The 13,836-nt window shown below is 42.2% G+C and overlaps 1 protein-coding gene across 3 annotated transcripts in view; it reads right to left on the bottom strand.

The window, feature by feature from the left end:
* CLDN10 (claudin 10) overlaps window positions 1-13,836 on the bottom strand; it is a 99,824-nt gene that overhangs the window by 697 nt on the left and 85,291 nt on the right. For 2 of the 3 annotated variants that reach the window (XM_030856624.3, XM_030856623.3), the window contains exon 4: window positions 833-940. The exons of the other annotated variant lie outside the window; for it this stretch is intronic. In XM_030856624.3, coding sequence (XP_030712484.1) covers window positions 833-940 — 108 coding nt within the window. The remainder of the gene's footprint in view (window positions 1-832; window positions 941-13,836) is intronic. 3 annotated transcript variants of the gene reach the window in all.

Below are 13,836 nucleotides of genomic sequence, written 5' to 3'. Positions count from 1 at the left end.
CTGCGAGCCACAACTACTGAGCCCATGTGCCACAACTACTGAAGCCCACGTGCCTACAGCCCATGCTCCACAACAAGAGAAGCCACCGCAAAGAGAAGCCTGTGCACCGCAACGAAGAGTAGCCCCCGCTCGCCGCAACTAGAGAAAGCCCACGCACAGCAACGAAAACCCAACGCAGCCAAATAATAAATAAATTTATAAAAAAAGAAAAATACTTATTTAAAACTCATCTTCCTGGAAACTAGGAGACTGTGGTGACCTTAATGAGCAATTTCTGCCTATGTGAAAATTCTGATGAGGCCAAAGTGAAGAATATACCCCCAGAGTTAGACCCAGATTTCTACTTACATCAATAGCTTTGGAATGTAAGAATGTCAAGCTCTGGGTTTTTTTTAATGAACTATAATTATATTTATTCTATTCAATATAATATTTACTATATTAAATGTCATATTTAGTATATATTCCTAACCTTTCCCAATTCTGGGGGGTTTTGTTTTTGTTGTTGTTGTTGTTGTTTTGCGGTACGCGGGCCTCTCACTGTTGTGGCCTCTCCCGTTGCGGAGCACAGGCTCCGGACACGCAGGCTCAGCAGCCATGGCTCATGGGCCCAGCCGCTCCGCGGCACGTGGGGTCCTCCCGGACCGGGGCACGAACCCGTGTCCCCTGCATCGGCAGGCGGACTCTCAACCACTGCGCCACCAGGGAAGCCCCAATTCTGGGTTCTTGAAGTTTCTAAGAATCATATGAACTATCTATAATTTGTCCCACGTGTAACAATTTAGAATAGTACTGTACTTTTTAACAGGTCATTTTTGTCTCTTTTTCATACCTGGGTGCTTTGTTGTTGTCAGATATTGAAAAGCAAAATATGACACCACCAATTATGCAGAGTGAGGCTCCTGCCCATCCAATAAACAGAGCAGCTCCTAATTCATACCTGTGAAGAAGTATCACACAAGTATAAAAGCTTACTTATTTGGGGAGTAAACAGCGTTTAACACTACTAGCCAACACTTATTAAATGCTCATAATACATTTTTGCTATTGGAGCTTGTACAGGAAGTAATGACATCTGTATAATGCTTTAAACTTTTCGCAAAGCGTTTTTATAGCCATCACTTGACTATATCTTCCCAACATCCCGAAAGGAAGATGAAAGCATCGCTGTGGGCAAAGCAGGAGCAGTCAACTCAAGCTGGGGCCTCCTGGCCAATCAGCATCTTTCCTCGGGGCTCTGCCTGAAGCTCACAGAGGTTTCCATCTCTTTATTCTGTCACGCGGGCTAAACCATTAAGGCAGACTCCAGTTAGAAAAGGGAAAGTTGCCTGCCTTTGCTTTCATTTTAGTACAACTCAGTGTTTATCAAGCACCCGCTGTGTGCAGTCATGTGCAAGGTACTGAAGGGTGGCCGAACATGCCACCCCAAATGTGCCACTTTGGCAACAAGGATTATTTTGAGCTGAAAGCAACTGAGAAGAAACAGATACGGGGAAACCTCTCTGCCTTCCCCCCATTTGCCTAAAAGCAGGACATAAATTTGTAAAGCTCTTCCCTATCCCCTCTCTGCCAGGAAGGACAGAAGTTAATTCCCAGAGACACTGTACATGGTGCTCAGCCCACAAATGGCACCAGAGCGATCTATGTAACAAACTTCACTCACTCACTCTCATCTTCCATTAGTTCCCTCATCACGTGCCTTCCCATCATTTGTGCCTCTAGAAGCTCAAAGTCCTTTTCCTTTGTCTTGCCGCTTCTCTACAAATGTATTGTTCTTTTGTTAAGATGCTACATAAGCTCAAGTTCTAGCCACCCCTTTGAGTTACGCATCGCTGGGTACTCCCATGTGTATGTGTGACGCACATGTTAATGAACTCTGGTTTTCTCTTATTAATCTACCTTTTTTTCAGTCTAATTTACAGGGTCCCAGCAGAGAATCTAGGAGAGTAGAGGAAAAAATAGTTTTTCTTCTTCTACAGTGTCAGTGAAAGGTCAGTGATAGGTACAGCCTCATCTTGCTTATCACTACAATCTAGTGAGAGATGAATAAAAAATAACTATAAGTTAGTGACAGATTGCTGTGAAGCATCTCCTAGACGGCAGGCCATGTACTCTGCTCATGACTAGAACAGATGGGAAGATAAGCAAGACAGCCCCTGACTTGGAAAGATCACCATACAAATGTACAAATATCGCTACTGAGAACAACAAAGGAAATCACAGCTGAGTGCTGGAGGAAATCCTTTTAGGGGAGGAATATATATACATTTTATATATATATATATATATATATATATATGTTTCAGAGAAACAAATAAGGAATGAGGAAAGTATACCAAATCTCGGGCTTTTTCTACTTTTTTTCTTTTTTTTAAATAAAGAAGTGATTCTCAAACTCTTTGAGCCCAAAGACCGCCATCACAAGGCAAAAACTGATGGACGACATTCCCTACCTAATGGTGCTTTTCAGTGTCAAATGAAGTCAGAGTGGGAAGGGTCTGTTTGGATCATACAGAATCCACAGAGGGGCTGAGAACGGAAAGGAAGAGGTGAGAGTAAGAGGGGAAAGTCAGGGCCAAAGTCAGCTTGTCCCCCTGAACCAAGTGCAGGGCCAGGGCCAGGCTTAGGTGGCCAGCAGCTGGCGTGAGTGACCTGTGCCTGTCCTGAGCTTTGCCTCATCCTTTTCTACATGCTGTGGTGCTACGTCTGAACTCCCATCTGGGCAGGCGCAGGCAGCAGTGGTGGTGTGACAGTGTGGCCCTGGCCCCCAGCCAGCAGGAGCATTTACACAAGATGAGGGCCATGTGGTCCACGTGCCCATTTCCAGATCCGGCTTCTGAGGTACTTCACAGCCTCCATTTGCAACTGGGAATGGGTGACGTACACAGTACACGCTGCCTTGTGATCCCTTCTTTTCTCACTCTTGTGTTGCCTTCCCTGGGAAATCAAATTGAGAGCTAAAGGAAGGAACAGCTGTAAGCACCTCACCCTGCCCTGGAGAACTCATTAAGCTCTGGGAACCGAGAAACTTCTTGAACTGTTCCAATCAGACACAGTAGCAGAAACAGAAGGTTGACGTAAGTGGGGAAAAACCCCTTCGGTCTGCACAAAAACCAGCTCAAAAGAGGACTGAAGAGTGAAGGGCACAGGTGAAAGCAAAAGAGCTGGCCAGATCAAGTGTTAAACTGGTAGTTTTATAAAAGATACCTTCATTAAATATCATGTTACACATCTAAAAAGGATATCCTGGATGTCCACAACCAGCCCTTCTTGTGTGATGTTTGGATGAGATTACACAAATAAAACGAGCAGAGGGGCTGCCAAGGTGTAGGTGCCTGTCACCGGACCTCTTTAAACATCTGCAATTCCCTCAGCAAGCTGGCATCAAGTCCGTCTGCTGTCATCCTTTTACTGCAGAGACAACTAAAGGATGAGCGTAGTGAAAATTTCTACTTGGAGGACATGAATATAGGATTACAATTTAATGATACTTTCTATTTTTCTTTATTTTTCCCCCTAGAGCTTAGGCTGTTTTCTCTCCTGAAACTATGCATTAGTATTTAACTCTCAGTATAAATACTCCTGGAAGAAACAGTCTGAGACTTTTTCCAAAATATTTAGCTTTCTAAAATAGGATGCCAGTGCCAGGCATCATGGTTAAAAGTCAGTCTCTAATTATTAATAATAGTCCATTACGGGTTAGGGTGGTAGAAATCAAACCACAGCTCGGCACTATCAATTCATTTAAAAAGAGCAGGGACTTCCCTGGTGGTCCAGTGGTTGAGAATCCAGGCTCCCAATGCAGGGGGCCCGGGTTTGATCCCTGGTTAGGGAACTAGATCCCGCATGCCACAGCAAAGGTCCTGCACACGGCAACAAAGATCCAGCGGGCCACAACTACGACCCGGAGCAGCCAAATAATAAATAAATATTAAAAAAAATAAAATAAAATAAAAAGAGCAGGGGCTTCCCTGGTGGCGCAGCGGTTGGAAGTCCGCCTGCCGATGCAGGGGACGCGGGTTCGTGTCCCGGTCCGGGAGGATCCCACATGCCACGGAGCGGCTGGGCCCGTGAGCCATGGCCGCTGAGCCTGCGCGTCCGGAGCCTGTGCTCTGCCCGCAGCGGGAGAGGCCGCAGCAGTGAGAGGCCCGCGCACCGCAAAAAAAATAAATAAAATTAAAAAATAAAAAAAATAAAAAGAACATACAAATGTGTAGAAATCAGAGAATAAATTACCCAAGCAGTTCAAATGTTGGAAACTCTGTCTTTATATTCATTTAAGCATCTTGAAACTTTCTGAGGGGACTGAAGAATCATGAGTTTGGCTTGTATCAAAAACTGGTTCACTTATTCCTGTTTTTAAATATATTTTTAGATTTTCTTGAGGTCACTAACTATAGACTCTATTCCAAGGAGAATATCATTTCCTTTTGAACTTCTTATGAATTCTGTCAGAGACAAACATCTAATAAACAGAACCATTTCAGAGCTGAAGTCTTTAAGAGATTCCACGTCTATACCAATAATTTTTAACAATTTGGATGTGAGGGCTTTTGTGACTTGGTTCTTTCTCTTACAGAGACTTTTTCTTCTTCATTCTGTTGAAAGACACGTATAGCAGACTTATTCAACAGTGACTTGAATTCACACCCATCAGTGTACGTGATCTGGCAAAAATGGCCTTGTATTATTGAAAGACAGGATTGAAGGTAACATCCACTCGTTTGTTCTGGGTAACGTCTCCTTTAACATTTATCAGGAAACTCTCGTCTCTGCCTGGAAATCTTTCTTCACTTTTGGTAACAGGAAGAAGCAGACTTCAACACCTCAGATGATTAGCCAAATTTCAGATGATCTGTTGCAGGTCTGTCTTTTGTTAACAATATCCTCCTGGCCCTAGACCAGCTTTCCCACTAGGAGAGCGGCCTCTTTATTGAGCTGTTAAAATCACCAAAGTTTCTTCATTATTCTGAAAGGCTATCAATTTGCTTAGCACCAGACAGATCCAGGACCGTCAGGCTAGGGACATAACTTCGTTTTACAGATCAGAACACTGCTTTTGGAATATCTCTCAGACATTCTGCTCAATGGATAGGACTCATCAAAGCTGCCTTATTACCTTAATTCATGTATATAATTGAATGTGAATCTAGTAAACAATAGGGAAAATTTTCTCTTCTATACAGAGAAAGTAAAACACAGATTGATCACTTATTATTTTCCCAAAAAAGAACCATAAAGTTCTAAGGCATTAAAATGTACCCTGAATTACTAGATGAAGTTAATTCCTATTCACCTGGCTGTACCTGGGGCTCCCAGCTACTGGTCACATCTTCATTTCCTGTTGAGAGAGCCTGAGCTAGAACCACACCTGGCCTACATTCTGATGCATTTCATACTTCGCCTCCTATTTCAGCCTTGTAACCTGCACAGTAATCCTGAGTGAACGGATTGAGGGACACCTCTTATTTTCAGCTACTCCCTCTGTCTTTCTTGCACCCAATCCCCTGTTGTGACTTGATTTGCCATCCACGGGGAGCTGGTGTAGCCTACCCTGGTCACCAGCACAGAAATGACAGGCCAGGCATTGTGCGAACCATGTGTTTTAGGATGGATGAGAGAACACAGCTATGGTCTCAAGGATCTTACAGTCTAGTGGGGATGGTCAGACATTAAGCAAATAATTATAGTAAGCTGTGATGAAACTTAACAAGAGAAGCAGAAGAGCATGTTTTTGTAAAGTAAACATTACCTGTTCTCCCAAATCTGTATAGATGTGATCCAAGTAACAGTCCACCACAACAATAGCTACTATTACTATCAGCTCACTGTACTAGGATTTTGTTTTGTGTGCTAAGTTGTTTTGGCATGCATTATCATATTTGATCTTCATTACAATCCTGAGAGAGAGGTCTTCCTACGGTCATTCTACAAATGAAAAAAACTGAAGCTGAGGGAGATCAAATTACTTTCCTCCCCATACCTCAGCTAAGCAAATAGTAGAACCAGGATTTAAAACCCATAACTATGATCCCAGGCCCTGAGCTCTTAACCAACACTCTTTCTCCCTTTTGTGTACACCTTAGCTAAGTAAAAGATGGGATCAATGTGAAAAAACACCATCAGTACAATGCGTTTTCAGTTGTCATTTCAGAAAGATGTGTTTTCGATCTCTCTGGCTCATTGCGTTCTCAGTGGCTCTAGGGTATGGAATTTTTTCAGAATTCCCTCAGGCTGTCTTTTCACCCAGCACAAAAAGAGGTGAGCGTAATAATTAAAATCAGGGCTTGTTGGACTTGAAAAAAGAAAATGCAGCTCCTCCAAACACAAAACAAAAACTGTTTCACAAATGAAAAACTCCTCATCCTTTTAAGATCCCCAGAGAAAAGTCAGCTTGCTGAAGGTCACAGAGTTAGGTGCCAAGTCTTTTGACATCAAGGATAGTCTTTTTTCAAACACACTGTCTTACTCCTCATTTTAATCAAGGGTGGTAGCAGCCAAAACATTCCAGTTACCTTAAAACAACTAAATATGTTAAAAAAAAAAAAAGTTTAAAGTTTAGGAAGCACACCCATATATTATCAATGTTAACATTTTAAAATTGAATTCCATTGGTATACCAATCTTTTAAAGATTACCAGCAAAAAGAAACTTTCCTCAACTCATAGGCTTATATAATCCAAGGTCTATATAACTGCATGGATGGATTTTACGTAAACAAGCATTCTACAGGCATTATCTACAAACATACATTTCCCCCAAATACTCCACATTCTTTTGGGGTCCCAGGCACCGGAAGCAGGCTGTTTAGTGCCCACCGACCCGTGTATCTCCCCAGGCTGCTGCAGTCTCTCCTCTCCTTATGCAATTCACATCAGTTAACAGTTCGCTCAACGGTCTGGAAGATGCCACAAGATTTCCTACCCAAAGCTTCCTACAGGACTATGAAATAGCGGCAGCTGCCTCGCAAATGGTGGCTAGAGTAGAATGGGATAATTTAAATAATAAGCACCTACTTGCATATGGAACCTTCACAGAGAATTCTCAAATTTAGGAAACGCAAAATAAAGACTGATTTGTGTGTGTGTGTCAATTCTAAATTGCTTTTCAATGTTCGTAACAGGCACGCGTTCTTTTCTCTGGTTTATAGTTTACAACAGACATGCGCGCATTACCTTTCCGAATGTTACGAGTTATCATTAGGGTAGTTCAGAATTCTATAGACCGTATGTTAAGAACAGGTAATCACCTACCATATGCCACTGTCGGGGGTGCTGTCTATATGTTACTTTCTTTAATCCCCCTAACATTCAGAAGCAGCAGGTGCTATCCCCATTACCTAGAGGAAGCAACTGCATCTTTCCTAAGATCACAGAGGAGCCAGGGCCAGGGCCAGGAGCTGAGCAGAGAGTGAACTCGAAAACCTGCCTCTTAACCCCTCTGCCTCCTTCCCTCTCTAACCGTGTGTAAAGTGCACAGTGAGTGTCCTTACAGGAGTTCTGATTCTTGCCGATTACTCATGGAAATTTTATAAACCATCCACAGTATAACTTAATATAATATTAGTCAAAGTAAATTATAATTTAAAAGGACCACCTCCTGTTCCCAAAATTACACAGTTCAGTTCAAAAACAAATCTGTTACTGAGCAACGTCCATGCCATTGATCTCCATTCGTGTGGATAACTGGGGGTTTACTGGGCCTTGATTTTAAGTGGGAAACGATGTGCTGAGTCACAACACTCAAAGTAGGCACAGTAACATGTTCTCACGCAAACTTTGAAGTCTGAATAAACTGACACTGCAGAGGGGGGCTGTGCTCCAAGATGGGAAATTCCTAAAACAACCAGGGCTGTCCTGTGACACCTGGGGCCATGACCAGCAAGAGTCTGTGGGTGTGAAGGTGGGTTTGCACAACTGTTTGTGTTGAAGGAAGAAAATACAGATGGATTTGCAGCAAAAAAGCGTGGGTCAATTAAAAGCATACCCTAGGGCTTCCCTGGTGGTGCAGTGGTTGAGAGTCCACCTGCCGATGCAGGGGACACGGGTTCGTGCTCCGGTCCGGGAAGATCCCACATGCCACGGAGCGGCTGGGCCCGTGAGCCATGGCCGCTGAGCCTGCGCGTCCGGAGCCTGTGCTCCGCAACGGGAGAGGCCACAACAGTGAGAGGCCCGCATACAGCGCAAAAAAAAAAAAAAAAAGCCTACCCTATATGATCTTCTGAATCCTCAGCAGACTGCCTGAAAACAGTTTAGAATCGAACCTGGAGTTGGGAAGATGAACATAGGATGAGTTCTCATGAGAAGGTCTCAGGAGTGTCTATCCATTTGACAGTTTCAAATTGCTGCGTATCTCTAACTCAAAGCCGTGACGGAGATGATCAGAAATAAAGAGAAGGAATTGCACAAGCCTTGTTTTTTTAAATGGGTTCATGCTAGGTCCCTTACCTGCCTTCCACTTGAGAGTCAAGTGTCTTACAACAATTATCCTTTCCACTAGGCCTCCAACATTTCAATATACATTTCTCTGTGGCCACCCTTAATACAGCATATAAGATAATGACCTGTTACATTAATATCCCCTGCTTAAGGGTCAGTACCATTAAAACTAATTTACTAGCATTTACTGAGTGCTTACTATATGCTAGGCACATTCTAAATAGCTGAAATGTACCATCTCGTTTCATCCTCACAATAACCTCATAGTTATTGAGGACACAGGACACAAAAAGGAAAGTAATTTCTTCAAGGTTACACTACTAATAAATGGCGGAGCTGGGGTTCCCTCCCAGGCAGTCCTGATCCAAAGTCCTCTTTTTTTTTTTTTGCGGTACGCGGGCCTCTCACTGTTGTGGCCTCTCCCACTGCGGAGCGCAGGCTCCGGACGCGCAGGCTCAGCGGCCATGGCTCACGGGCCCAGCCGCTCCACGGCACGTGGGATCCTCCCGGACCGGGGCACGAACCCGTGTCCCCTGCATTGGCAGGTGGACTCTCAACCACTGCGCCACCAGGGAAGCCCCAAGGTCCTCATTTTTAACCAGTGTGTAGGCTGCCTTCCATCCCCATTCCTTTAACCAAATCTCCCCAAGCATACAGTCTTTCCACTCTAGGAGAGGTGCAGACAGACAGTTGTACACCACTGCTGACTGACCATCCCTGCTGGAAATGTCACGGAGCAGGGACTAGCTACAAGAGATGCCCAAATCAGCAAGACGTGTTCTTCACTTCGAGCTGCTCCTGACCTGGTTTGGAAGATGGACCGATAAGCAAGCGTCACTGCCCAGTAGGATTATAATCGGAGCACAAAGGGCAAAGGGAGCACGGAGGTGGGCACGTTACGCAGAATGCAAGTCCTGCAGGATATGCAGTGGTTAGCTGGGATGTGAACAAAGGGAGGGAACGGGGTGGTGGTGCTAAAAGCTGAGTCACCAGAAAGGCTGGCAAACTGGAAGGAGTCGTGACTTCATATACTGGTCAGTGAAAACAAAACACAGTTGCCAAACACTTGATTTCCAAGTATATTTTTAAGTCCTGCCAGCGTTAACAAAAGCATCAGAGCAATTCTGATGATCTGAAGTGGCCAGTGCTACCACAGAACAAAGTGAAATCACAGAGTAACACCTTCTTAATATTTAACAGTCAAATTCTGTTTTGTTCCTAACACTTGGCGCCTCTATGGAATCCCTTATCTGAGAATCTATGAGCCTTTTACCCACAATAATTCATTCTCCAAATAACCTCATGATTGCAATACGCTTAAGTACACAGACATCTATAATTCATTAAATTATAATAAGGACAGAAGAGAGAAGTTAAATATCTAGGCAAGGTCACCTAGTGAGATCGATATTCCTTTCAGTTTCACCCAGGAAAATGTGTGTAACCTAGAAACGTCCTTCTTGAATTGTCTCTTGTGCATTGAACTTGACAGATAACAAGAATGAGGGAATCTATCAGAAAGTAGACAGCTGTTTACTTCTCTAACTACTAAGTAACCACAATGATGAAAAGATTTTACCAAAGTAAAACTTAGATTCTAAAGTAGAAACTAACTGAATGCAGAGTGCTAGAGATAAATAACTCCATGGTTTTAAAATCTCTCAAAATACAAAGGCTGGAGTATGATAAGACCCAAATATGAATATCTGAGCCAAAACGTTCATGATAAATCTCATTGACTAAAAGCGAATAAATAAGATCACGATGTCCTGTTTCCTCAATTAAGGAAATTGGTTCAGTGCCCCAACTTTGCATGACTTGAAAAGAAGTTTCTTTATGCAGAACAACTCTTTAAGCCAATCAACTCTTCAGAACAGTCTATTTAAGAAAAAACAAAGCAAGACACTCAGAAGTTAGTGGTTTGGACAACAAAGCCATGGGGGGGATATGTAATTATATGTCAACACAATGATATGGTGAATCACGCTAAGGAGTGCTTGTGACCATAAGCTTGCAAGAGGATAGATTTTTTTATGTAGTAGGTTTTGCTTTAATAAAAAGGAGGAAGTTGGTTTGAAACAGCCCAAAGGGAAGAGTTGAGAAATAGTTTTAAAGGCTTTGCAGGAGCCCATCCTGGAGCCATAAAACAATCACAACTTGAATGGACGCAAGGAAGTAAAACAAAAGGAAAAAATGGAGAAATGGCAGAAACAACCACAGTCAGGTGAAGCTCTTTAAAGATTGCAGTTCTGTCAAATGATTGTAGGCAGGAAGAAAAATCTTCCCATACGAGCTGTGGGAAAGGAAGGGTTTCAGAAATAATTAGCCACTGAACACAAAGCCTACTACTGTTTGCAGCGCTACTGCCACAATCTTTATGCCAACGATACACCAGAAGCCACTCATTCTGTTCCCTGGTCAATAAAGCTCCTACAGAGTTCCCTGCACATAGTAGGAATGTGGTGGGAGCTCTGTGGATGAGCTTAGTTGTGTGTTTGTAACTTAGGCAACCGAGGTGAGTCTTATATAGGGATGTCCTCGAAATCCACAAAGAAGATTCAATGTACATGTTAGAGAATCCTTAAGAAAAACAGCAACAAAACTAGGTTCTGAGGCCTGAACTGTTTTGCAGTGCATTTTGGGACAAGTATCTGCTCACCAGAAATTTAAACTAGAGCCTGTGGCAAGCAGGTGTGCCTCATCGCCCTTCCTAAGGGCCAAACACACGCATGCGTATGCCACAGCCAGGCCATCTAGGACCGGAGGGAGCCACGCTGCTGGAGTAAGATGAATGCATGACAAGGGTGCGAAGAGGGTAAGCCTGCCTCCTTGCTCCATCCTCTCTGAGGCTTCCTCAGTCTGCTGAGATAACAGAAGGCTTTTCTGCTAATCCTGAAAGGACTAGTTCTACAGATCAGGATTTCACATACCGGGCACCATGCTAGGCAAGTAAGAGATGAAATAGATGTTTTCTGACCTCAAGGAACTTACCCTCATGCAGATCCATGAAGACACCAAAGAAATAGTCAGAACCCCCTAGAGCAGTGCCCTTATCCCAACTCTTCCAGGGCTGGCCCTGCCTTTGGCAGTGATTCTCCAACATATTCCTCTGTGTGTTCACGCACAAACTACATCAGAGGTACCACTTACTAAGTTCTAGCAAATGCCAGCTAGGAAGCCCTATCCCCTAGAATATGCCAAAATCAAAATCTCACTTTAAAAATTATGATATTTTGTAAGACCTACGGAGGGACTTCCCTGGTGGTGCAGTGGGTAAGACTCCGTGCTGCCAATGTAGGGAACAAGGGTTCAACCTCGGTCAGGGAACTAGATCCCACATGCTGCAACTAAGAGTTCGCATGCCACAGCTAAGGAGCCCTGGAGCCACAACTAAGGAGCCTGCCTGCCATAACTAAGACCCGGTGCAACCAAATAAATAAATAAATATTTTAAAAAACCCAAAAACCTATGGAATCAGTCTACTTTGTGTTGATACCCAATTTGCAGCTTATTAATCTTCCTAATTTCCATCTCCTTCTCCTCCACTAGAGGCGCTGATAAAAGGAAAACAGATGACAGCAAGTTAGTCAACTGGTTGGTTTTTATAGTTTTATTTAAATAAAGTTTGTGAATTCCTGTAGGTGTCACATGTCATCTTCATGCCTCTTTTCTACCATTGTGGGTAATTAGCATCTGATCATATTTAACAATTCTCAACAGGCGTTGATAATTCCTTGTACATAAGTCATGGCCTTTCTTTGTGCCAGGCACTGCTGGGATAGAAATGTGAGTGAGCTCTGATCTCAAGGAGCTAAACATGTTCTCAATATGCAGGTTTTCTTTTTTTTTTTTTAATAAAGTCTGTATTTTTTGGTGTGAAGGACCTGTTATTTACCAATTTGTAAGCCATGGTGCTTTTCATAATCCCTCACTCTTGTGTTTTTAATGACCTAAGGTAAATTGGCAAATTGTAGGTGTTATATTTTTAAGTCATTGCAGAAAAGAGCTAATAAAGACATCCATAAAGATAAGGTACATCTTAACTACTACACACAATTAAAAAGCAACCTTAATAATAGCTAACACAATACAGTTATTAATACAAGGCTTTTGCTCTTTTCTAATCAGTTCTAAGGGTACATATACACACTCTCTTAACTCTCACAGCAACTCTATGATTATCCTGATTTTCCAGATGAGAAAACAGAGAGAGAGCGAGAGAGTAGGCATAGACAGAAAGAGGGATGCTGGGAAGCTCACAGTGGGAATGGAATAGTTCAAAGTAGCACCAAGAATGTAGAAAAGAGGAAAACCTCTCACAGTCCATAATTACTGAACTGAGTTTAACGAAAATCTGAAAGAATAAGAAATTCCAGTGGTACTAAACTGAGTGAGGTGACTGAGCATATAGCAAGCACAGAACACAAAGGAAAGGTTTAAGTTACTGTGCATATAGATACAGATATTAGCCTCAGCCTTGTGAGAAAAGATGAAAATGATTTTTAAGAGTTTGACAAAGACATCATTAATGATTGTCAGGAAGACAGAACAGTGATGTACGAAAGGTAATCCAGAAAAGTCGGCAATGTCTTTAATAAAATAAACTGTGAGAAATATGATTTTGTGGTATATTTATGACATCAAACCCTGAAATAAAAATATCATTTAAGTATAATATTTAAATGAAAACTGATATTTCATTTAAATATCATTAAAATGGAGAACCGTCTTAGTTTTCACCCCAATGTTTGGTGCCATGCACATCGGTGCAAATCTCATTATCAAAAATCAGGAGAAAGTTTACTAATCAGAACACATTTTCTAACATAGGTAGGGGAGTGAACATCATACTGGGGTCTGAAGCAGTCATTTTTGTTTTCCATTTAATAAGATTTCACAATAAACACTACTGCACAAAAGAAACTTCTTTGATGAAAAATGTATGTGGCATACTGTCACAAAAATTACAAAATAGTAGAATATTATATATCATGCATTTTAGAGTTAAGTGTGCCAGAGTTTGGTTGCCTGGTTTGAATCATAGTTCAATCAGCCTATTAGCTTAGTCCAAGTTCCCCTGCACATATTCCTTGAATTCTTTCCCCAATTTTAAAAAAGGGGGTACAGAGAGAACCTACTTCATAAGGATGTTGTAAGACCAAAATAATAAAATAATATTTGCAATGCTCTGCTTGGTACATGGTAGGGGCTCAACATGTGTTAGCTATTATTTTCATTATACATACATTTACTATTTATGCATAAACTAAAGACAGTACTAGAAAAATCATTTCCTAAAGATTCCTAAATCCACCAGAAAAAAGTAATGGACCCTGATCAGCCATTTTAGTAATTACTCTTTTAAAATTCCATAACATTTGATCTGAAGACTGAAAGA

This window comes from Globicephala melas, chromosome 18 (genome assembly GCF_963455315.2).
Source record: "Globicephala melas chromosome 18, mGloMel1.2, whole genome shotgun sequence".
Classification (NCBI taxonomy): Eukaryota; Metazoa; Chordata; class Mammalia; order Artiodactyla; family Delphinidae; genus Globicephala; species Globicephala melas.
Note: the sequence above shows the minus strand (reverse complement) of the source record. Positions and strands in the feature narration are given on the sequence as shown.